The 25410-nt window shown below is 39.5% G+C and overlaps 4 protein-coding genes across 8 annotated transcripts in view; all 4 read right to left on the bottom strand.

The window, feature by feature from the left end:
* Nucleotides 1-683: 683 nt before the first annotated feature.
* On the bottom strand, nt 684-3205 carry LOC132979082 (probable G-protein coupled receptor 148). Its single transcript, XM_061044562.1, has 2 exons — nt 2907-3205; nt 684-2277 (listed from the first exon to the last, which is right to left on the bottom strand). Exon 2 carries the CDS (start codon nt 2208-2210, stop codon nt 1242-1244), a length of 969 nt encoding a protein of 322 aa, XP_060900545.1. The 5' UTR covers nt 2211-2277; nt 2907-3205; the 3' UTR covers nt 684-1241.
* A 150-nt stretch (nt 3206-3355) lies between these two features.
* mterf4 (mitochondrial transcription termination factor 4) lies at nt 3356-6001 on the bottom strand. Its single transcript, XM_061044561.1, has 4 exons — nt 5878-6001; nt 5094-5532; nt 4822-5006; nt 3356-3862 (listed from the first exon to the last, which is right to left on the bottom strand). Exons 1-4 carry the CDS (start codon nt 5902-5904, stop codon nt 3473-3475), a joined length of 1041 nt encoding a protein of 346 aa, XP_060900544.1. The 5' UTR covers nt 5905-6001; the 3' UTR covers nt 3356-3472.
* Nucleotides 6002-7161: 1160 nt separating this feature from the next.
* On the bottom strand, nt 7162-17733 carry pask (PAS domain containing serine/threonine kinase). Of its 2 annotated transcripts, none has more exons than XM_061044565.1 (20): nt 17505-17733; nt 17004-17233; nt 16722-16892; nt 16429-16563; nt 16063-16197; nt 15598-15859; nt 14634-14815; nt 14413-14542; nt 13231-13399; nt 11462-11649; nt 11086-11215; nt 9981-10570; nt 9755-9888; nt 9496-9663; nt 9188-9313; nt 8960-9094; nt 8680-8879; nt 8295-8428; nt 8033-8182; nt 7162-7651 (listed from the first exon to the last, which is right to left on the bottom strand). In XM_061044565.1, the coding sequence occupies exons 1-20, from the start codon at nt 17707-17709 to the stop codon at nt 7554-7556; spliced, it is 3672 nt and encodes a 1223-aa protein (XP_060900548.1). In that variant the 5' UTR covers nt 17710-17733; the 3' UTR covers nt 7162-7553. The 2 variants fall into 2 exon arrangements, with proteins under 2 accessions (XP_060900548.1, XP_060900547.1); XM_061044564.1 differs by having other exon boundaries at nt 7162-7711; nt 17505-17732.
* An 859-nt stretch (nt 17734-18592) lies between these two features.
* kcnab1b (potassium voltage-gated channel subfamily A regulatory beta subunit 1b) overlaps nt 18593-25410 on the bottom strand; it is a 38490-nt gene continuing 31672 nt past the window's right edge. For all 4 annotated transcript variants that reach the window (XM_061044566.1, XM_061044569.1, XM_061044568.1 and 1 more), the window contains 6 exons: nt 21329-21414; nt 20656-20776; nt 20476-20570; nt 20209-20329; nt 19969-20057; nt 18593-19873 (listed from right to left, as the gene is read on the bottom strand). In XM_061044566.1, coding sequence (XP_060900549.1) covers nt 19784-19873; nt 19969-20057; nt 20209-20329; nt 20476-20570; nt 20656-20776; nt 21329-21414 — 602 coding nt within the window. In that variant the 3' untranslated portion in view covers nt 18593-19783. The remainder of the gene's footprint in view (nt 19874-19968; nt 20058-20208; nt 20330-20475; nt 20571-20655; nt 20777-21328; nt 21415-25410) is intronic.

Genomic DNA, 25410 nt, shown 5'->3' on the forward strand with positions numbered 1-25410 from the left:
GTCCCTCTGCCGATGGGTTGTTGTACCGGTTACAGGATGTCTGACTCATCACCATCCACCACACCTTTCTAGTCCTTTCTCTCCAAAATTCACTCAGCTGCTGGTTAATGATCTTCTCGGAACTCCAGTTTTAGACAAACACCGCTTTGAGGGCAAATAGAGTTAAGTGCTTCATGGCCATCAAACTGAGTGTTTCTGCATGGCCTTTACATAACACTAAGAAGATATAATACATGTTTGGGTTGTGCAATTTATTTACAAGGAAACATTTTCTAAAGTTGCCTCAACACAGAGACATAACAGAAAAATACTAAAAGAGCCCAAAATGTTCTCCTTTGGAGTGACCCATAAATACATTACACACTATTCTATGAATCATGATCAGCACCAACTACGATAATGGAGTTCTTTAGTAAACACACAAAACACACACTCCAGTTGTCGATTGTGTTGAGTTACAAATCTACTTTTCACTCTAGACATGATGCACATTATCTCAAACAAGAATGGAAAAGTAGTAGAGGGGATGAAGCGAACATCATATGGGTGAGGAAACAGAGGTTTGTACTCAGTGTTGTTTCTGGGAATTTAGGGGGTTAAGTGAGCTGATGAGAAATGTGTGTTCTGTGATTACACATTACACAAAACAGATTCACTACCTGAATTGCAATCTTGCCTTGTGCTGATATGCAGCTCATGGCTCTTGTTAAAAGGCCATATCAGACTTTTTAACAAACCTCAACATAGCCCTTTAGTAATCCATTACACATGTGGATATGAAAAACAAAGGACTTAAAAAATATTGTTTTGAAGCTATTGATGCATCCTTACAGAGCTAATGTTTTGTCATTTGTCATCATGAATTATAATTTATAAGAAACCATTAAGCCCACTTTTCAGTTTTGTCTGTTCTCAAGTAAAGACATGCTTATTTTATAGAAGTTTAAACCCAGTTTAATTATGATTAGCAGACTGAGGAGAGTCAAAACTAGATAAAATGTTTAACTTCCTTAAAATAAACAACCTTATTCTCTTCCAGTATTAAAAGCGTGCAACCTTAAACATATTTAAATTCTAAACTTTACAGGGCTGAAATTGGAAGAGTGATTGTCACGCCCCCTTGGCTTCTACAAAATAATCAGAATCAGCCTAGTGTTGTGTTCTGAAACATGATCTTATGGGCTATCTTCCATCCATCTTCAGTTGGAGAAATTAAATAAATAGGGATAATGGAGAGTCCACTAGTGTCTTGATGAAACTGTGACCTGGCTGAGTCTCCTGTGCTGCTGCAGCAGTTGCATCAGAGTGTCAGAGATCTCCCTGTACCTCAGCCCGTATAGGTACGGAGCAAACGCTCTGGGCAGCAGCATGAACACACACATATTGACTGTGCTGACCCAAACACGAACATCTTGACTTATGTCTTCCCTGCGGATGAGGAAGAGCTCCATGGTGAAAACAAAGCCAGGGGCAAAGTACAGCAGAAGAAGAAGTCCATGAGCAAGGAGCGTGACCCGGGCCCTGGAGAATCGACTTTGCCAGATTCCCTGAGTCCTTGTGACCATGTAGAGTCGGATGTAGCAGTACAAAATGAGTATGGTGCAGATAAGAGCAGCTACAAAGAAGTAGATGTGGATCCACACTGTGTCCTTGACCAGAATGAGGCCAAGGGAGATGACGGCCAGACACACAGACACATCGCCATGTGGAGTTCCTCTTTCATCCTCCATCAGTATCACCAGGGTGAAAGGATAAATGGCTGCTACCACCCACAACCCCACCAGTATGCGGTGGGTGCGTGCAGGAGGGAGAATGTCATGGTAATGGAGAGGCCAGCGAACCGCAGCATAGGTGTCGACCACCATGAACGTGACGGTAAGGATGGCGCAGCAGTAGGCGGTGACGGTGACTGCTGTGATGACCTCACAGAGCAGCCACGGAATCTGGGCCCTCACAGCGTTACAAATCACTGTGGAGAGGTTAAGCACGAGAAAGAGCACGTCGGCCGCGAGAGTGTTGGCCACCAGCAGGTAGCGTGTCTCCTGACGCAGGGCACGGGACAGAAAGATGCACGCCAGGAGAACAGGGTTGGCCAGCAAGGTGGCCAGAGTGACGACTGTTGTGGGGATGAAAAAGAACTCAAGGTGCCACCTGCGCAGACACTCCACCCACTCCTGTGTGAGGTTTGAGCTGAGGACTGATGACGTCATTTTACCTTTCAAGCTTTGAGAGGGATGCTCAGACTGAGGTGTGTGGAATACGTCCTCTAGAAGCGTCCTGTGGGTGAAAACAACATATATTACTGTCAACAATTAGGGTGAACCCCAGTCCAAATGCAAGCACAATAATTCACAGTAGAATATATACACAATAGCTGAAACACATTGATTTAATAACACAGGCAAACACTAGTCTCTTCATTGAAAGTAAGACAGCAGTGACTAAATGATAACTTTGTGTTCACGATGACATTATATACTCAACTTGTAACTTGTAATAAATAAGTTATTTGATAACATTAAAAAGTGCAGTTTGCATGTGTTCAAACATGCACTCTGCCCCTTGAGGTTTTTTTGTGCAAACAAATACAAAATGCAAATGAATAAGTTTTGTTGTTAATAGTTAACTCAATGTGAGAAACATTATACAATATTTTTTATCAAATATAACCTCACGCACATTACAGCTGCCCTTCGCTGCAGGTTGAATGTTTATTTCAGTTTTAAAATCTATAGATTTGCCGACACATTTAGTTGAGCATTTTGTGAGGTAAATTAAACGTAACTATGCAACAATAGCTTAGAATTAGTTAAACACTTGCGATAGATAGAGAAAATCACTTGCTTCTGATAGTGCTAATGCTCTTATTGACTATGTATTGATTGATTAAAGGTTAGTTTTCTTACCTGGTGTCCAAAACAGAGTAAGCTCTCTGTGTTTCACATCCATTAGGCTTTACGCTTTTATAAATCAATGGCTGTTTTGCACATCTCGTCAATGTGCCGGCCTTATCTTGATGCCCTTTTTGTTGACTCAAGACAGATAAAAAAAAAGGGATGGAGAAAGCCACTTCACAGTCACACAGTAACGGGGTGGAGCTTTTATCTTTCCTAGCGTCATGCACACTATTGTACTTTCAATGATTTCCACCCAGGATGTCTTGAATGAAGGATTAGTAGAGCTCATTTCAAAGCCATGTAGATACATTTCTTTACTTTGACTATCAAGCCTCAATTCACTTACTAGAAGTCCAAAAACTATTTTGCTGTGGAGAAAAAATGTACATGAGAACAAAAAGTTTAGACTTAAAGCAATGGTTCCGTGTGTCATTTGTAAAAAATTTAAAAGCAACAAATTATAAATTTGGTCAACAAGCTGTTAAATTTAAATATTTTATTCATTCATGTGTTACAGTTTAATATATAATGTTCTTATTAAGTATCTTAGGGTCCCTCTGTCCCTCCACCTAATGTCATCTTTTTCTTCTGTTCCTGTATGCACTTTTTCCCTCAACCTCCTCATCTTCATCATCTTCATCATCATCCTCCTCTTCCTCGTCATCACTTTCAGCGTCAACCTGCCGCTCCTCTTCAAGACATTCTCTCGCCATCAGTCTCTTAAATACCTCGTACTCCTCTGTTGACGCCATGGCAACGTCAGAGAGGAAGGTGTCTTCGTCAACGTTAAGGATGCTTTCCAGTTTTGGGTTGATGATCAACGTCTGTCCTTTCTTGTCCGGGGTCTCGTACAGGCCCCTGCGCTCCAGAAAACAGTGTCGACAGCGCACTTCATCCAGAGGGAAACGGAACAACTTGGACTTCACCATCTCCGCCTGTTTGACGCCCAATCGAAAGTAGACGTACTGAGGAGAGACGAATGGAAATATGCGGTGAGAAACCATGAAAATCATCATTTGAAATGTGACAAAACTATCGACTTTAAACTCTACCTGTTATAGAAATACCATGAACTATCTCTTAAGAGAGAGAGAGAGAGTCACAGGCAACTTAGGAGAGGTTTTAATTACACATTATATTAGTTATCAAAATGACAACCTCTTGGTTAAAGTAGCGAAAAGCCTGACATTTAGCATGCATAGTTCAATGACAACCACCAGAGGGAGTACTTGAGCAATGTTTCTATCACATGCTTCTAAACTGGTTCAGAGTAAGTATTTACACGAAGGGGAAAAAACATTCTACTGTAAAGAGACAAAACATTTTTTTATTTGAGTGTGCTGTTGATGAAAACCGCTGTCCTGTGAGGTAAGGAAATGGACCAGCTGCTCAAAAGATGGTGAAAAAAAAAAAAATCGACCACATCTTGTGATGGTTGTAACACTGCTCCAGAATGAAAGCAAACTTTTTCGTTAAAGAATGAATAAGTAACTGCCAAAGCAAGTCTTGAACTATTTGAAACACATTATACATTTTACAAAAACATTAAATAACGTATGCTTTAAGAGTCTGGCTTGAGTTTAAAAAAAAAAAAGATGCGTATGTGAATAATAGCGATCCTTCTGAATGGGCGTGGTCTTGGTTATAATGTTTGATCAAGTTTTGAGGAAGCCAATAAATCTCAAGCTCAAACGTCACTATGGGAACTGTCGCCAGACTGTGTAAACAAAATGTTTCATTTAAATAGGCCTTTAACTAATGATTAATGAATTTGATTTACTGTTTAGTCATCCTATTAAATCGTCTGTCGAACCTTTGAAAAAAATCAGGGTGATCATCAATTATTGATTAATAGTGAGCAAGTCTCTGTATGTCTCATTGGTGAGCCCAATAATAAATCTAATTCCTTAGCTAACATACTGACCTGGAACTTGTACTCCAGCTGACTCCTGTTTTCCAGAACTACAGCCGGACTTTCTCTGAGGATGTCAGTGACCTGCTGGACGGTAAACAGGCACTTCTCTCTGAGGAACACCACCACATGTTTTATGGTCTTCACCGGCACAGTGAGGATATCAGGGCAATAGGCCACCACTCTCTGAACACTGCCTAAAGGGGGGTATAAGGAAGTAACAATTACAAACCAGTCAATTCCATTGTTATTTGGACTCGGAGCATTAATGAAGTACTTCTCACCTTCACCTAAACCTAGTTTTCGCAGGTTGCCTACACGCTGCTGAAGCATGGACTCCTTCAAAGTGTAGAGGTCAGGACATTTCTCCAGCAGTTTAAGCACACTGGAAGGATTGAGGCCCAAAACAAACAGAGCTGAGAGAGTTGACAGAGCATGTTTGGCAGCACTTACTCCTCTGAGTTTGGACACAGAATCGCTGATCTGCTCTGCCTGAAGGTCTGTGAAGCCCATATCAAGCAAAGACTGAAGGGACAGCTCTGAGACTGGCTTCCTGGATAAAGGTGTCAGTTCACTGTTTTGTGTTGACTGGGGAGTGCGCTGACTGCTGCTGGAGGAACAAAACAGTCTGCAGCGGATGCACAGAGGCTGCAGACGGCATGATCCAAACTGAGGAGGACTGAGTACAGATGAGGGGGCTCGTCTCAGACACCGCAACAAAACCTGCGGATAGAAACCATGGTTACAAAACTATAACAGAAGTTTGGTCTCTGTGTAATTCTTGTTGAATTATGGTTAGCAATCAGACAAGTCGCCGTCATAGACCAACGAGAGAGGAAATGATGCAAAATATATGCCTCTAAAGCTGAGACTGCAAGTATAAAGCAGCTACGGTATCATTAGCTGAAAACAAACATGAAGGTTACAGTGAGATTGTCTGTGCTGTTAGTCGTTCCTGACACGTTTATTTTAAAATCCGTGCCTTATAAGATTTAACGTTTTAAATGGAACTAATTATATTAAGAAAAACACATCGATGTCGTCACTTTTTCTAGAATTCTGATTTACCTGACATGCAGCTACTCGGGTACCCATGCTTGTCCGACGTACTAATGTTTCCGACTCTGAACGTAAAAATAGTGAGAAGAGGACAAAGGTTCCGCTTGCATGTAGACGGCTCAAAGGGAAGTTTGAAAACCAGAAATTTTGAAGGATTTCTCTTCAGATGGAAATTTATAGTTAGTGACGTTTTTTTTTGAAAAATTTAAGATTACATTTTTTTTAAAATATTGGGCCCCAAAATCAACACATGCAATTACTTGATACAAATGTTTTAACCTGTCAACCTTTTTATTTTATAATCAAAATTTCATATTCAAAAGGCCAACGTTTTTAGATCAACTCACTCTTTTTCTAATTGATTAAGAATACTTTTTTTTGTATTAGTGACCAACAAATATTTATTTACCATCAATTTATTCAGAACATTTTAAATAAGTCTGTCAATGGAATTGATTAAATATATACTTAGTTCCTTTTGTAAATTGGCATGTCAGACTGAACATTTTCTTATCAATAAAGTACAAAAAAAGGTCCCAAAATAAGTATGCTTGCTCTATAAAAGCTGACCAATGGGTTGATCTGTGGGTTATTTTTTGTTATGAGCCAAAGCCAACAGTTTCTGAAATCAGTGAGTTGTAAAATTTAGACAAATTCACATTTTAAATTGATATGTAAACTAGATACAATGCATATTCTACACCTATAAATCAGCCCCCTCTTTAATTTCTTTTCAACACCAATTCATTTTGTAAAAGTATTAGTATGTTTTATAATTCAAGTTTACTTAACAGTACTTACAATCGCCCATTTTTTAAAGATTAATAACAAAAGATTAACATTTTAGATTCTAGAGTTGTATTTACAATCAGTTGGTGATTTAAATATTTGAAACATCATTAAGAAACAACGTAATAAAGGAAAAAGAAACAAACTGCACTCTAATTGAAGGATTTTCTGTTTACTGAGTGGAAGTATCAAGTTATCTTACAACATTAACATGACAGTTTGAAAAAAAGAAAACTTCATATATTTCTATTAAACAGAATATTCCTCCCTATTACTCCTTAAAGAATATAAAAAGACACTGACGTAAAATATTTATTAACGTATAAAAATAGATAAAATATTGTAAATATACTTACAATTTAAATTAAAACATTTCAAGATTAAAATTATTTCACATGAAACACATTCACTAAACAAAAGTTGGATCAGTAAAACAAATCCCTGTAACTTCATTCAAACTGATTCCTCCGTGTTGTTCCATCGAGGGGAGCAACTTTAGGTTGGGGTCAGTTGTAGGTTTTATTGGCAAAGCTGGTTACAAATAAACAATTACTGTGGTTTTAAAAGCTCAAGTTTTCCCCCAATCCAAAGAATAAATTAAATATAAACGAATTAAAAGGAATTACTGCAGGTCATGATGATTCTGTTGCTTTTCTATGTAGCAATCCTACATATCAACAGGCTAATTTTGACCAGCAGCGCTCACCTACTAACAAACTGTTAAGTCTTCATAAAGGTAAACGTCCATCTGTCTCTCAAAGAGTTTGGTTTACAAGGAGTACGATGGAATTCAGGCCTTTCTAAGACAAGCTTCCCTTTACACTTCATATCCTGTCGCACTCCCCGAGGCTTCATCTTGGACGGACGTTGGGCTCCACTTCATTTTAATAAAGCCTTTAGTCCTCACAGAGGTACTTCTGAAGCTCTGTTTCCAGGGCCAACATTGCCATGTCATCTTCATCATCATCATCAGGAAGCGTCTCATCATGTTGATCTGAGAAGAAGTTTTGAGTGACATACATTTGGGGTTTTGACTCCTGTTGCTGTGGCAGGCCTATCAGAATAAGAGGATCTTGTTTTGATTTCTACTCTGTTGTCTACTTCATATGCAGAGTTCAGTTCTCTGAACAGTTCAGATTAAAATGATTTTTTAAGGGATATAAACAAAGAAAAGTGCATGTTTATAAAACATCCACTAATCAGTAAGATGTACATGAAATCTCTTAAATTAAACAAATCAGGCCAGGTTCTTTCTACATCAAAGGCATTATTAAATGAAATGTTCATAGAAAGAGGTATTTATCCTCATCATATCTGAAGTTAAAGACAAAGGCTTGACAGTTTATGTCTAACAATACTGTCTAACTGTACTTACAGTAGCTCTGAGTGGAAGGGACCACCTCTGTCCAGCTGTATTCTGCCAAGGAAATGGGCTGGCTGATCCAGGTCTGCAGCAGCAGCTGGTCCAGAGTCATTCTCTGAGCAGGATCAGGGTGCAGCAGCCCACATAACACACCGTGCAGGTCTGTGATGGATAAAAGAGGCTTTTCAGCTCTGAGTTGTAAAAACATGTTTCTGGAGAGTGTAATGGTAGATTTTTTTGTGTGTGACAAATATTGGAAACTGCAGCAGCGTACCTGTAGAGAGGGGGAATGGGGGCTTTAGTTTGGCTTCCAGGATCTCCTCCACACCACAGAAAGGGTTCTCGCTGAACAGCAGAGTGTAGAGCAGAACACCAAGAGACCACATCTCCAGCTCTGGACCCTCATACCTACAGAAACACAAATCAAGAAAAAAATGCAATCAATATAACAATACGGTCATTTTCAGCATTTTATTTATCAGTAAATTAAGTTGGTTAAAGGGATTTTCTATCTTTTCAATGATGAAACCATTTAAAGACATACATTGTTTAACTGTACATCAACTTAAACCATTTGTAAAAAGGATATAATAAGATGTCTTGTTGCTTGACCAAAAGGAATGAATGCATCTTTTCATTTCGAGGTGTTATGTACGTACGGATTTCCCTGAAGCACCTCTGGGGAGCAGTACTCCAGTGTGCCACAGAAATTGTAAAAGAGCTTCCCGGGAACCAACATGGCAGCAGAGCCAAAGTCTATTAGGCGGATGTGGAAACACTTGTCGATGATGATGTTCTCATCTTTTATGTCCCTGTGGAGGATGTTCTTAGCCCTCAGGTAGAAGACAGCGGTCACCAGCTGAGAAGAGACAGGAGCTGGGATTTAGCAAAGAATAAACAAACACTACTGTTTTACTGTTTTCTTTTCTAAGCTCATACCTGTCTGAAGATGTAGCTGGCAAGAGGCTCGTCCAGCCTCGGCTGCAGGTCTATGAATTCGAATAGGTCCAAACCTTCTCCATGTTTCTCCATCACCATCTGGAAGTAACTCCCGTTCTCGAACACCTCCAGCACCTAGTCACATGCACACAAACAATAAAGGACGTGTATAAGAATTCAGCATGATGAATTAAGATGTGCGTGTCCCTAAAGGTCCTGATGTGATACCTTGACTATGTTGTGGTGCTGTACTCGTGTCAGTAAGGCAATCTCCTGGCTGACACGTCCCAGCATGGGGTCATCCACCCAGCAGTCGCTCACTATCCTGGCCTTGTTGATGAACTTCACCACCACCTGCAAATTCACAAAACAATAAAACACACATCACTACAACAGTCAGGTTTTCACAAAAATCGAATGTTCACTTTGTTTTGTATTCATTAAATTGATTTAAATTATTTCTACTTAGAAATTGCTGCATATTAGATACACGTGCATGGCAAACTTTTTTCTGTGCTAAAGTTTTTCTCTCTCACTTCTTGTCCATCACTGCGTCTTAAAGCCTTCCAGACAAAACCAAAGGCTCCTTTCCCCACAGCTTGAAGAGGCTGGTACTCTTCTTCAAACTGCCCGTCACAGGCCCGGGACTGGTCCAGGTCCAGAGTGGAGCGCAGTGCATCCCCATAACTGGCCTCACCAATCCTCTTTAAAGAACAAAAAAAAAATCAAATAGGAACATGATTATATAATTATTATTGATTGGCAGTATCACCAAAGACCTTTTCTAGCACTGACCTCTCCAAGACTTGCTTCGAGCAGGTTGTGTGTGGAATTCTTTGATTGGGACAGTGCCCCCTGCCTGCTCATCCACACACAGAACATAGAGCCCCCATCAGGGAGGTCAGTCCTGCACACATCACACTGCACATCTGGAGACACAAAAGGGAGCACTGGATAAATTATTTTTACTTTGCATGACAAAATCTATCCATTTATTTTTTCGTAAAAAAGTTATACCAACCTATTCTTGTGCCGTCTCTGTGGTATGCGCTTCCTTGGTATCTCCCCTCCAGTATCTCAGTACTCTCTGAGGTCCGGTTGTGTCCATTCTGCTTCTGCTTCTTTGGAGTAGACGTGGCAGGAATGTCTGTCATGGACTGATTTCCATCGTTCATCTGCATATTGAACCCTTGACTCTTGTCTTTATGAATTGTAGAGAGAGCAGACCACTGATCCTGTTCACCCTGTTCTTTTTCTTCTGGCTCTTCACTTGAGCCGTTTGTGGCCTCGACACCAGCGTTACCGTTCTCAACAGGTTCCGCTTCCTGGTCAGATTCTATCAAACATGGGGAGGGAGTACGCAGGAGATCAGCTGTGTCGCAGGATGTCATTGAGTGTTGGTTTTCATCATTGTGTCCTCTGCCGCCCGGAAGCTCTATATTTCCGCCCAGGTCGAGGTCAGCCAGAGCCTGGGTCACCAGATCACCATTACTGTTAAGGTCCAAGAAACAGCTGGCTGAGTCCACTATGTGTGCTGAGGGAGAGTCCTCCATCTGGCCTGGAACAAAACCACCATGGCCGGCAAACTTTTCACAGAAACCAGAGGAAGACCTGGGAAATGTAGGTAGAATTAATTGACGACAAAGAACAACCAATGGTACCAGAATGGAAAATCTTTTCAGAACAAACACATTCAGATGGTAGCATTTTATTGAAAACAGGCTGGAAAATGTAAACATTTCTGAAGTCGTTTTCTATCACATCTAAGCCTTGCATATAAAAGGGGCTGCATCTCATCAACAAAGCTTATCGTCCTTCCAATCACAGTGGTTATTTGCCTGTAAAAAATCTTCTAGAAAAACTTATTAAATAGTTTTTAATTAAAACTTAATTGCACAATTAATTGCCAATAGCCTAAACAATTTGAAGGGATGAATAGATGTTATTCCTGTAACTATATAGTAGGTAGAGCACTGCTAGTAATGTGAATGACACACGAATTATAGCCAGTGAGCTGTCTCGAAAATTACATACAAGGATGATAACATTCATATTTAGTTCCAGCATGTTGTATATTGAGGTGATAAAATATTATTTAAAGGAGGGATCACAGCTTCTATCCTTACCTGCTCTCCAGTGAGATGACCTCAAAGCTGGAGTCTTGGAGGACAGACGCACATGAGTGTTGTTCTTTGCCCACATCAGCAGATAAGCCACACCCCCTGCCGACAACCTGTCCATTCTGACAGGGAGTGCCTAAAGAGGAGAACATTTGAAAACACAGAGAACCACCTAGTCGTTTCACAAAGCTCATGCATGCTGTGGTCATTGTCACAACCAGTGGTGCATTCCAGTATTTACTGCAGTTCTACAGTTTCTTAGTTATTTGTGACAGATATACAAATAAATGATTATGAACACAACACAAAAACTACATCAGTTAAACTGCATCATTCCTGGGATAATCTGGCTGGCAGGTTAATTATTTTTTATAAACTTTACCTCTGAGTTTCTGTTCTTGGTTATGGAGTGGTAGTTTGCTGGACAGCAGACAGAAGGTGATGTCTTCTGGAGGATCCACCCAGGTGAATGTCTTTAGGAGAGCCTGAGTGTTATCTGCACCGTCCGGCTGGCTGCTGCAGGGAGCCACCTGTGCAGCCTGCTCCAGCAGCTCTGCAGTGTCATCGGCCCTGAGGAAAGAATATCTGGATTTCAATCTGACAAGTGTAAAACCATGATGCTAATCAGGATTAAAGAAGAATGTCGTGATCATATTGAATCATACTGTACAGAAAATATGAAAATGTAGATGTATGCTTCCCAGTTTATAAGAAATATGGTGTGAGTCAGAGATATTTTTATGTGTATTATTGCGCAGTAGAGCTCACAGATTTTAAAGTACTAATAAAGTTTTCAAGGCTGTCATCTCAAAATTCTAATGAACCAAAACCCCACCAAAATATTGGCAATTCGCAGTACCATATATAATACAGAATTAACGACAGACTGACTAATGTCTCTGCAATCAGAGTCTGCGTACACACAGAATGAATGATCCAGGCTTCAGCACGTGTCTTATTAGAGATCATCAGAGCACACTTATTGCTGACTCTCAGAAAAGCCCTTTCTGTTCTCTGCCCTGAGATACAGCGTAGGTTGATTATGTGAATTAGTCTAAGTCTCTGTAAATTACTAAGGTTTCCTTTTTCCATCCAGATAAATGAGGATACATTCAAAAAGCAAACCATTATCTACTGTGAATGTTCTACCTAATGACCATTTTTATGCACAAAGAATTAGTAATCATTAAATATACCACTTAAGCGAGCATAACTGTGAACAAGCCCTAATGAAGATATAGGAGTTGTTTTTAAAAGCGGACAGTTTCCACACCCCCCCTGGGCACTTAGGGTAATGAATGTTCTCCATGTAGAAGCTGTAACAATCTTCCATGTTTAGCTGCTTTACAAACCAACGACTATTAAAACTCCTCGTTTAGTCAGAACAGTCACATTGGAGTACAGATTTATCTTGATAAAAAAATGGAAGATGTATAACACTTCAATAGAAACATGATAACTCATATTACACTTTTTTTTTTCAGATGGGAGCTCTCTCATTTAGGCTTTTTGTGCCTCAGCTGTAACTCCATCACCAACTTTTAAAAAATTGTATAAGTCACATTAAACTGTAAATAAAAGTATCTTTGTTGACCAAACATGCCGTGATATAATGTGACCAACAGATGGCACAAGAGAGGAGCGTTTATATTTTTTAAATCCCAAATATAAATTCTTATTCTTCCAGTATAACAGTTTAGATCACTTCATCTACTAAAGTAAAGTTGTGACAAAATTACCTAAAATCTTTCAATCATATGATCCCAGTCCAAACAACTCTGATCCAGATTCAAAGTTTTACAAACCCAGCACAGAAAAAGTGTCTGATGAGTAGGTAAATACACAGAGAGACTATTAAGCTTGACCATAGAGGAGCTGTGTTTTAACATTTACCGCCAGGCATATTAAATATTCATGAAACTGATTTTAGGTGCCTGGCTGTTGCTATAACAGCTTTTTTTTCCTATCCAGTATTTTTAATAGAACACAAAGCACATATTGTGGTCTACTATAAACATCTGCTGGCAGAGCATTTTCTGTGCAGTTCTAACACGGTCATGTTCAGGACACTAATTGTTTGACGGTATGAAAACACCAAGTACAAATATTCAGGTGGCTTATGATCATGAGAAAAAAGGTACTTCTACATACATTACCACACGTGTGGAGGTGACAGCGGGAGGAGAGAGGGTAGACAGAGCACCCTGTTTGTCCAGTCTGGTGCTGGTTCCAGTGAAGATCTTTCCTCTCCCTGTGGGGGTTCTTCCCAGTGCGGCGTGATTCACCATGGCCATATCACCGGCCACCAGTGAGGAAGGGTCTAAGGTTGTGAGAAAGAAAGAAAGAAACCATTGTATCACACGCAGTGTAAATGAAAAGTAAACGAAAACAACTAAGAGTAAGAGTCAAAATAGCAGCAGGTAGGATATGATAAAACCCCCTTTTTTTTTTAAATTATTTTTGGGGTCCTTTTCCCTTTACTGGATAGGAAAGCTGAAGAGAGACAGGAAACGTTGGGAGGAGACAGTGGGGGATGACATGCAGCTAAGGGCCGAGGTCGGATCTGAACCCACAGTCGCTGCGACGAGGACCACAGCCTCTGTACATGGGACACGCAACATAACCGCTAGTCTATCGGCACCCTCTATACAATCCTTTATAATATCACATAAACCTGTGTGTGTGTTTTTTGTACCACAACTAACAAAAGACAAGACAAGGGGTTTTCAAAGAACGATTTGAGGATAATTTAACATATTTTATCATCCCTGGTATTCTTGTATTGCTTTTATTTGGGGGATAATCATGCACACATTTAGGAAATACAGTTACCATATTTAGGGCACTGAAAAGGGGATGCATTATGTGGCCATGGAGGCGCCAATGACATTGCTTCTAGCATTGCAAAGTTTTATATCGTGTACTTTTGTGATGTTGGTAAATTGGAAATAACATTGAAAGCAGCCAGAAAGTAATTTGCTGTGTTTGCAATGTATTAATGTTGGTATTGAGAGATTGCTTAAAACAAACCAAGTTGTGTGCTTATATGAAGCTCATTCTTCTGTGATTTTAAGCATGTTTAGATTAGAGATAGGGAGCAGCAATAATGATATCCTTGACAAGTGTAATTCAGATTAAATGTAAAAAATATGTAGTTAATGATTCAGAGACTTCCTGTTACTTTTAGAGCACAGGTATGGCCCTGTGTCTTTTACCTCCCTTCACGCCATCTTTGCCTCGCTCAACAACTCCCCTTTGACCAGTTTGAACCAGTTTAGCACAAATCACAGCAAGCCATTTTCTAAAAATTTCAAAATTACTTCAAATTCTCACCAGATTTCCCTGAAACTTTAGATGAGGATGCCTCTTTACAAGCCTCTGTTGGAGAATCAGAAAAGGAGATGCCCTTTTGGTCGGAGTCTGACATCCATCTGTAGAAACCAGGCATCAGAAAAGCGACGCTCTGTTGATGACAAACAGCATTGGCAGAAGTGAGAGTTGGCACGGTGGTCCGTCCAGAAGCAGTCTTGTAAAGTCGAGTCATGATGGCTAACCTTTCTCAGCAGCTCGTCCTTGCTGTAGCCAAACAGACTGAGAGCCAGGTGGTCGTGGATGCTGCAGATCGAACCATCAGGGTGGAGCAGGAGGAGGCCACTCAGAGGAGCAAACACCCAAATCGTTCCAGAGTACTCCAGCGCACGACTGGGGGAGAGTACAAGGCTGTGCACTTTGACTTCTATAAGAGTGGACGTAAAGATGCACAGTAAGTTACAAATCTATTTATTGCTATCATCATACGATCACTTAATGTGATATTAGTGTTTCGGCTGTCTGAATTTCAATATGTTTTTCTGCATCTTAATTAAGTTTTGTTGTTGTTTTTTAATTCGGTGATATTTTAGCATTATTTAGGTGGAGGCTTAAAATAAGCTCTTTGAGTTTTCTGCCTCTTCCTGCAATGAATATTGTATATTTTGTTGTTTTTTCCCTTACTGTGCAAATAAATAAATAAATACTAAATACTAAAAATGTTTAACTCCTCTATGGTCAGCCTGTAATAATCATGTATCCCTAAAGTGTAAACATTTAATAAAACAGCCCAATGTTTTTTTCAATGTCTATTAAAAGCTTCTCAAATCATTTAGGAACACAGAATATATTAAGTGTATTAAAAGAATAACCACATTTTGGGCAACAAGGTTTTCAAAGGACAGCGACAATACTCTCGTTTATTTTCCTGTTTTTAACATTTATCTTGACTCCCTGCTCCTTCTTATCAGAGTTACTTTAAATTAGTATTCCTTTTCCATCAGGTGTACATTATCTTGACCAGTTTCTGTATACGTTTTTATTACGAAGGCTGAAGAGTTTACACTTCAGTATTTTTGAAGGTAGTTGGTGCAGAATAATAAACATAGTGGATTATGCAGCAGTTTCTCCAGAAATATACAGGGTGTTTTTAATCCCTCTCTGACCTAGCATTAAGGACACATACTAACAAAAAAAAAACATCCTTACCAGCAGATGGCTCTTTTTCATGAGCTTTCTCACTGTGTTCATGGTTTAAGCCCCCTGACTGGCACACAGTGGAGGTGAGGGGTGAGCAGTCCTGCTTTTCTTCCACACTTGATCTTTCAAGACTCTCTGTTGGACAGGTGCAACCAGTCCCATTATTTAGGTGTCGGGGTTTCCCACATACCACGGCCCCCTGAAGTTTGACGCACAGCGGGACAGATGCACCCCCTCTGCTTTTACCAAACACTTTCTGAACTCTTAGCATCTGAAACAAGGAAGTACAAGGAAAGTCAAAGCTGACAGACCTACAGAAAACACCAGAGCTCATACATTGTGGGGTGCATTTTATTTCTGTGTTCCTGAACTGCCAAAGAAGCACAATGGTAAACAGAAACTTGAAAGCAATGTTTATGAAAGGCATTCTTTTCATTGCTGAGTGGGGTAGTTTAAGTTATAAAGCGTGCCTACCTTGGGAAATGCGTTACTGTGGAGGGGGATTTGTAAAGAAGGGATTAGCTCCTGAACAAACATCCCTTTTAACTTGTCGGGATGCTGATATCCATGGAGTTGTGCAAATGCCAAGTCACAGGTAAGGATGCTGCCCTAGAAATGACATTAAATGTGTTAAATAAGATCATTTGATGGGTTAGAAAATATGACAAATGTGCCCCCAAGCATAAATAAAAAGAAGGGGTAAGAATCACAATATGTTTGAGAAAACCAAAAAAATGTATGCAAACAAAATAAGAGAAATAAAAAAATACTTCTCAATACTTAGAGAAAGAAAAGAATACTTATATTTATGTGGCTAGGAACTAAAAGCAGTGTACTAACTTCTTGTGAAAATGACAGGAATGCTGATATTCTTTCCACAATTTCCATCATGACAATCGATTGCTCTTCAAGTTGTGACTGTCTGAGAGTACACAGTGATACTGGCACCTCTCCAGCTGACGTCACAGCATCCACCTACAGGAAAAGCAGCAGATTAAACAAACAAAACTCAAACATAGACACATATTTAAAAGAAATAGGAGATGTCTGACTGAATGGTGGTTTGATACAAGTATGTTTTGAGGAAAAGTTTGGAGTTCAATGCTTAGTTTTCATGTCAGCAAATATTGTACCACTTTTCCGGACACAGCTACGACAGATCCATCCACTAGCAAAAAATCTTCTTCCAATGCATCTTCAAGGACCTGATTGGTTTTCTTCAAGAAACAGGAGAGCTTTTTTCCAATGAGGTCATTGGTAGTGCACTCAAACAGTTTGCAGGCCTGTTCATTTGCTGACAAAATCTGAAAAATGGCAAAACAACAACACATTTTAAGGGCATACTTTCATCATAGTACTGTTGGCAAAATTCTGCTCAGCTGCCGCAGCGCTCGCTGTCGGTGCATACAAAGTACCTGTGTGGTCTTATGGTCGACAGTGAGAATGGCTTTGTTTGGGTTGAGTGCAGACGGGGACCCAGACAGGTTAAACCCTCCGGAGATTAATTGACTGATTAAGCTCTCCTCTTTCTCTGACACAGTAGACGGATGTGGCAGGGGGGCAACGGAAACCCGGGAACAAGGATCTAAGCTCAAGATTTGGTGGTTTCTCTCTGCCACAGATGTGCAAACATCCACACATTCACCTGAAAGCAAAAAAACCCTATTACAGTTGTGTCAATAACAAAATCACTTTCTCTCACTCTCATCCTTATTATTATGATTTTTTTTTTATTATTCCAAGGTGATATTTAAAAAGTAATCTCTTTTGAACCAAGAAATCAGTGCTGGCGCTAATGGAAATTGTGGTTATTTATGATTGACACAACGCCAAAGGATGATGAATTATTAAACTGTTGTGGGTTTATGTTAGTCATCATTCAAGCTATTTATATAATTACAATCCTAAATACTTACCTCTCAATAAACCTGGATGCAAGCGACGTTTCAACACAAGGAGGGTCTTCTTGTTAAACGGTCTCTGAGTACATGGGTAGGACTTGTTCAGGTCAAAGTTATCTTCCAAGAGATCAGAGAAGAGGTCGGGCACCACACAAATAGTGTCCCCTTTTCCTCTGTTGCTGTGTCTCGCCCTAAAGTTGGCCTCAGTCGACAGCGACATTGCTGTTGGTTGACAGACAATGGATTGCAGCATTAGAACAATTGTGTACGACAAAAGGTCGTGTGTTGAAGATTGAAGCGTCTGATTTCAAAGGTAAGGCAAACAGACACTCACCTCGAGTCGTAGAAAGGGTTTCTGTGGATTGTTTGTCTTAGCTGTGAATGGGCACGTCAGTTTTAGTTGACTATAGTTGGCAAGGTAACGTTACCTCCCCTTCGCTATGTGGCTAACTAGCCATCTGCTAACGCTACTGCTGCTACAAACAAACGCTGCGCTGCCCTATTTGGATCTAAAATAACATGGTAGCCGCTACATTTAGAACGGCTTCATTTCACTTTTACGTTACCGTAATGTAAGCACAGCGCTGGCACACCTGTTTAGTTGAGGGGAAATATAATTGTATGGCTATTACTTCACTTTCAACAGCCTCAGTTTTTGTATCTGGCGGGTTTCGAGCGCCAGCCAAACCGAGTAGTTTCGAGGAATCCTCCTGTAGCCAATCAACTACAATGTCTTCAAACACGAACAGCTCATTGGATAGTTCACCGGAAACGTGTCCTTTGTTTCCATGGAAACCAGACTACAAACGCTGCTAGATTTAAAATATGCTAAAATAATTTATTTAAAAGAGGAAACCGTATCAAGTGCTACTACTATTCCCAAACAAAAATGATATCAATAATGTATCCATTGTTTTATTGTAAAAACGCAAGCCACAGATAAACCAAACAGCAAATTAGCAGAGTGTTTTCGGTTTTTACTGCTGTTTAATATGGAAATCATGCTGCCAATAACTCATCTCTATTTATTTTATTCATTTTGTAAGGGGCAAACAAATTACAATATCATTTTAATGAAAACAAAAATGGAACTTTAAAACATATCACATGAGAATTATACGCTCTTTATTTGCATGTACAAATCTAAGGAACAACACTAAAATACATTTTTAACAGACAGAATGCAAGAAAGACAGTCTCATAATGCAAGACTGTAATCTAGAACAGAACTAACTGAGTTCCAGGTGCATTGACCGCAGGGGTCCATATGGAGTGATTTTTCTCATACTGAGTCTCAGTCTTTATTAGCTACATGGCTTCATTTGCAAATCCACAAGCTCCCCCAGAAGGATAATCTCCACAACTTTAACTAGACAAAACTTTTAGCCACAACACAGACCAAAATGAAATAAATCAGACATTATTGAAACGGACAGACAGGCTGGCATAGTCTAAATAAAAAAATGGTTAAAGGCTTATGGGCTAATTGGGAAGTACATGTGCTGTACTTTTGCATAAGTGAGAAAGAAAAAAAAATACAGCAGGAGGAGAAGGAAAATATGTAACAGTCAGTACAGATGTTTTGAACAAATTCTAGTTTAACTTAGCTCTCTTGGTATTAGCAACAGCATTGTGAACAGAATTTCAGTTCATCCAACACTGAAAGGATTCATCACATTGACAGCTCAGCTCCAGCTGCAGTGGGAAATGTTAGCAAATCACCCAATCTGTCATTGATTTTTTTTCTACACCACAAACAACTAATAAGATTGATTCCTGGGACATTGGGTACATTTTGATACATCACTTTTTTCTGTGTATTTTCTGCGTGGAGCCTATGTAATACCTGGACATAAGTGCCTCTTCTGTTCTATTTTCTTGATACAAGGACACCCTTAACTAAGAGAACATGATCTTCTTGCTCATGCAGGTTTCAACCAGTTTGAGCTTACAGTAAAACTTTTCCCCTTACTCTATCCTTTTGGTTTCTTTATTTGTCAGAGCAGAAGAGATTTCGCTCCATAAAAATCATCTCGATCTTTTAACTGTCGTTCAGTCCAGTGGCCGGGTGCTATAGCTGTAGCATGCATGTTTTGTCAAGTAGCTCATTCTACAATAATGAGTACTGGTTGATCTTCATACAGACGAGGAGCCAAGCGGAGCACTTTACACAGTCACACATACAGTCATACGCGCACACAAGCAGAGTTGGGCACGCACTTATGGTGCCATGGCTGTGAGGAGTGAGCTTTGAGAAGCTGTTTGAGCATAGTTCACTAAAACATCAGTCCATTTTAATGATGATAGTCCTTTTTACTGTGGGGACGGTTTCCTAGTATATGATCCATTTCAGTGGCGATGCCAGCTGTCATCTTTGGAATTACCTGCACGAAACAAAGAATGAGAACACGCATTATGCTGTTTGATGAGACCAAATACTGAGATATACATCTTTCATTTTAGTGTGCTCTTCTTCTACCTGAATGGCTCCCAGGTTCTCTGTTAGCTGTGTTGGATTGGAGGATCCAAGCAGCACTGAGCTCACTCCCTCATTTCTCAGGCACCAGGCTAAAAATTGGTGAAAGAAGGACATTTTAAAGTTGTTTTTATGACATCTAGGTCTCTGACAATGTTTAAAGAAACACAGAATATAGAATTTGTAATGTTTTTTGCATTGAGAGTTAAGAACAGTTGAGACTCTGCATGTTGTCCCTTATACCTATGGCTAGTTGTGGTAAAGTACATCCAAGCTTCTCTGCAATATGAGCCAGTTCCTTTAGCTTGGCTTGCTGTTTTCTCCCATCTTCACTCATTATTTTCTCTCTCAACCACTGGTATGGCTAGAAGAAGAAGAAGAAACAATAACGAGCATAGGTATAATTCATCTAAATCAGGCAGAAAAAATATGAGGCACCTTTGTTTTATTGTTTAGCATGTACTCTCTTGATAACAGTAAAGGTTTGGAACATAGACTTTTAATCTGTACCTTCATTGAGGCTCTGGAGGAGTCTGGGACACCGTTTTCATACTTTCCAGTGATAATTCCACACGCCAAGGGGGACCAAGAGACCACACCCACACCTGAGAATGAACATTGACTACTTACTGTAGCAAACGGATACAAATCTATCACAACCCTGAACCCTAAAGTTCACCATAAACTTACCTATCTTATGATAGAGCTCTGGCAGCTGGGTTTCCACTTTGTCCCTCTGGAAGAAATGATACTCTGCCTGCTCACACACTGGTGGGATTAGATTAAACTGTCTGGCTACAGAGTATGCTTCCTAAATAAAATGAAGAAGGAAGAAAACAGGGGAAATATTTCATGACATTAGGAAACTTTGTCAAACATTGACCTCTACATTTGAGGACTACATTTGAACTTTTCTGGCTGTGGCAAAGCAAGTTTCAACATATTCGCTCATTAAGATTTTATTGCATGTCCCCTTTACCAATAGTGTTAACGATAAATGTTTTTTTTACAGCCCTTAGAGCTTTGCTAAGGAGAGCACATGTAGATAATTAGATGAACCCACACTGTTATCAGTATCATTACAACATCTGTCAAAGTAACTGGAACTTTTACCCTGATTCTTTCTAATTTTCTGAAATCAATTCTGAAGAGATATGATATATAGATATGGCTGTTTTTACTCTGCAGTAGTAATTAATACATAATGTTTAGTTTCAAATGCATTTTTTTTCATTACAAAAACTCAGATGGATAAAAAAGGGAAAATATCAATAATTCACCCAACACTATAGGTGTATATATTTTTTTTAAATCTCATGTTAAAAAAGTCTCATGCAAAGACTTGTTTTTTTTTATCACTCACCATTATCTCCATTGCGGACCATCTGGATGTCCCCCAGTACATGGACATACCCTGGTTAATGACATGTGTCATTGCTCTTACTATCTCTGTAAAACAAAATTGTAGAGAGTAAATAAGTACATTATTAAACAGCGGATGGTGCCACAATTGCATCTTTTATATAACAAGCAGGGAAAAAAACACTTTTAAAACTTTGCCTTTATTTAGGCAGATATGAAACATTTTAACTTGTTCATTATGTACATTATATACTAAAAAAATACTCTTCTTAAAAGAATCCTCTTTTAAGTCTTATTATGGACTAAAACATGTGAGTAAGATCGTATTACATCAGTAAGGCCTTTTGTGAAACTGGCCCAAAGACGGTGCTTTAAATAGATGCAGCCTGTGTATTTAAAAAAAGAAAGGCTTGTGTCTTTTAAACTCTTGTGTAAGCAGATTTTCTTTGCTCGGATCAGACGACTTTATGCAGCCAAACGCTTCAGGGGTTAAATTAAAAGAATCAGTCAACCTTAGCAGAGTGTTGCTTGCTTGTGCAGCAGAACAAATCATAGCAAGACATAACTGTGGGGGTAGAAGTCAGCCAGCACAGTGGCCTTTAGTGGTTTGGGTATTTGTACCCATGGATGCAGCAAGGAAAGAATCAGTGGGTGGAACAGTACATAAGCAAATGTAATTTATTTTTATTTATGTGAGTTAATAAAAAAAAAGTGATGTACTTCCTCATAGGACATTTTAGAATGGCAAAGGTGGTAAGGTAATTCAGCTATTACTTAGAATGGGTTTCTGTTGTTTGCAGTGCACAAACTCTCTAATTACTGCGGAAAACAACAACATGATAAAGTGTTTCATGCGATTTCTTCAGTTTGTAATTGCACTTAAAAAGCATTAATGAAACATCTGCTAAGTTGCAAAGCCACAAATTCTTCAGGCAAAAATATGTAGCGGATGAGGGTGCAGAGATGAGAGCACAGCAGATTGTGATTAAAAAAGAACAACTCTGTCTTCATCGGGTTTTCTCTGTGGACCAAATTGTAGCTCAGTGAGAGACAGAGAGCAAGTGTGCGTGTGGGTGAGGCAGGTGCGAGGGTAGAGGAATAACAGTACATCTGCTCCAAAAGGGAAAGAGGGAGGCAGGGAGAGAGGGATTTGGACAGAAGGAAAAACTGTGAACCAAGCAGGATCCTCGGAGGCACACACAGTTCAAATTAGTTTGTGAATATATGAATAATCCAACTGAAAGCCAGGAGGGGACTATGACACCTTGATTCATAGCAACATCCAGGCTCACCTACAGGCCAGTCTTAACATAAAGTTTCTCTCCATGAGTCCACAGTGAATCATCAATGCACACAACACAACAGACTGAGCCACACTGGTCGGGTGCTCAGGTGAGGTATGCAGAACACACCAACAACACCCCACTCACATAAACCCACTGCAGCTTTTCAAGGAGGACGATGTGGGTGTAGTTGTGGGCACATGCACACGGTGATGTGTGCATGTAGGGCAAACATTTACCGTATTTTTGTGCCGACCAATATATGAGACTGGTGGACAATGGAGAGGCGAAAATATTCAACCACTCTCATCTATGTACAGTGAGCATGTGAGGCTAACGCTATAGTTAGCATAACTTTAAGGGCACAACAAAGGGCGGAAACGGGGAAATTGGCCCGGAGAATGTTTCCAAGAAGTGAACATAGCCACTGGATTCTTATGTGTTCTCAGTTGTCTTCTTCCATACATTATGTCATTTTCTAACTTATAGTCATTTAATAGTCAGCAAAATTGAGGATAAACCAGGGTTAGCTTTAAGGTTTGCCTATCTGTGATTGATAAGCCGACGAGTAAGAAAACTAATCTAATATCAGCAAAATCCGCCTACTGGCATCTCTAAATCACACTAATAACATTTCATAGTAACTGGCACAGTGGTCTTATTTCCAACTGAGCTAGTTGGATAGAACGAAAATCAGTCCAAAAAGGTCAAATGTAAGTCTTCTTGCTTTCTTGTCAGACTCAGAAAAGTTACTGAACCTTAAACATCAGCATGCCCCTGTAAAACTTGAATTTGTATTTAGATTAAATAAATATGGAATAATATATTCAATAGAACGTATCAGATTAGATAGAAGATGGATTCATGAAATGTGTGCTAGATCTTGTTCATGTTATTTGCATAAGCTGACTGCTGTAAAATTGCAGACTGCTGGCTTACCATTATCAGCCTGTCCTTGAACGCTCCCAAAGCAGCAACAACATGCCACTGAATCAGGATTGGACCAATCTCAACACTTCAGTATATTAGGTGTCTTTGTGAGAGTAAATCTACAGGAAGGCACACATGTTTATCTTTCTTATGCATACAGACAGTGTGGTGATCATAAAGGTTTTCATTTTTGGATGAAGCCTTTTCTGTGATTTTGGGAATGAAGGTTTTGAATAGCAAAAGAGGCACTGAGTGGTTGAGATTATCCTGCATGCTGCTCTTTATTTTTTGGTAGAGTGGTAATATCCTGCCACTTGAAGGAATGTCCTGACTGCACGCCTCTGGTTTTGTGTTCACTATGATATGGTATTACAATTTCATTTGCTCTCCGGTGAAAATCTCTTGACCGGAGGGATTATCATAAAGTGTATGTATTGTTCTCATATCGGCTCTTTTCCTCGGCATGTGTGTTCTATCTCCATTCACTCTGTCCTGGGGGTTTTTATATTTTGTGATTGAATGGATTCAATTTGCTGCATATTGCTCTGTCATATAAAACAAATGAAACTGAGAGAGTGGATGGCAACATTGTGCTAAGATGTAAACCATTGACTCTGCAGGCCATGGTATGCCTATTAAAACGATGAGTTGACAACAGCACATGGAGCTCGAGGCACCTTCTCTTCATATTTCCGCTAATTTAAACCCTTACACATACTGAACGAGCATACACTGGCAACATGTGAGATGGAATTCTGGCTACGGTTATTCCCCCTTAAAGAAAAAAGATCCAGCCTGATTACTGTAAGTGACATCTCTAGCAGTAAAAATATGTAGGAGAGAGTCAACAGGGAGTAAAAAAAAACAAAAAACAGGAAAGAAACCAGGAAGTTCGATATTTGTAAAGGATGTTGGCACTGTTCCTGTTGGATACCTCTGGGTATAAGCCAAAAGACAAAGCAAGTCAAGACTGTGTTGTGGGGGGAGAAAAAGAGAAACACAAGAGAAGAATGACTGGACGGAAAAGGAATGTTGTGATGGTAACAAAGGGAGACTCTGCATCCATGACATCACTTTTTTGTGTCCCCAAGGGGACACGTTGTCTCACAGACAGTCGAATGGCATTAAAGTCACAAGGACAAACAGAAACCCCACACAAAAGTATACACAGTAGAATTGGTATTCACACACACATAAACGCACACACATACACACCTGTTAGTTAGCTTTACATTCCTTTTCTTTAAAGGAAAATGTATGGAGATATTGGTGAAAAACTGTTTGTAAATGTGTGATTAGATCGACAAATGCATCATCAAATGTTCTATACAGATCTGTATACAGATCTGCCAATGCATAAAAAAAATCGCAAACGTGTACACAGTTATGCAGAATAACTTGTAAATACGTACATAGTTATTGATAAAGAGTTTTTGCTCCCAGGATTGAAAATACACACAAGTCATCACTTGCTACTGAGGGGGCTTACCTCCATTGGCTGTCTGTTTACACAACTTTTGCAACACTTCTGCCCAATGCCATTCTGCAGCCTGTTGGACCCTATGCAAAAATTCACAAGGGGGGCCCCTCCATCCAGCTTTCATCAGTATTATGTCATAAATAGTTTGACTATGACAAAAAATGCCACATTTTTTACATTTTCATTGCCAAAATCCACATTATTATTATTATCTTTATAATATACTGTAAATATGAATATCATTAAAAACAACCTTAATTTTCCTTTGTGACTCTCATTGACAAAGTAGGTTTTCACAGCAATAATGCATGCCATGCTTAGAAGCGCAACAACATTGAGTGCTGTGAGATGAGGCCCCCCCTTAGCTAGGTTTTCTACCATTATTGCAAA

The sequence above is a fragment of the Labrus mixtus genome, chromosome 8, assembly GCF_963584025.1.
Source record: "Labrus mixtus chromosome 8, fLabMix1.1, whole genome shotgun sequence".
In the NCBI taxonomy this organism is placed as follows: Eukaryota; Metazoa; Chordata; class Actinopteri; order Labriformes; family Labridae; genus Labrus; species Labrus mixtus.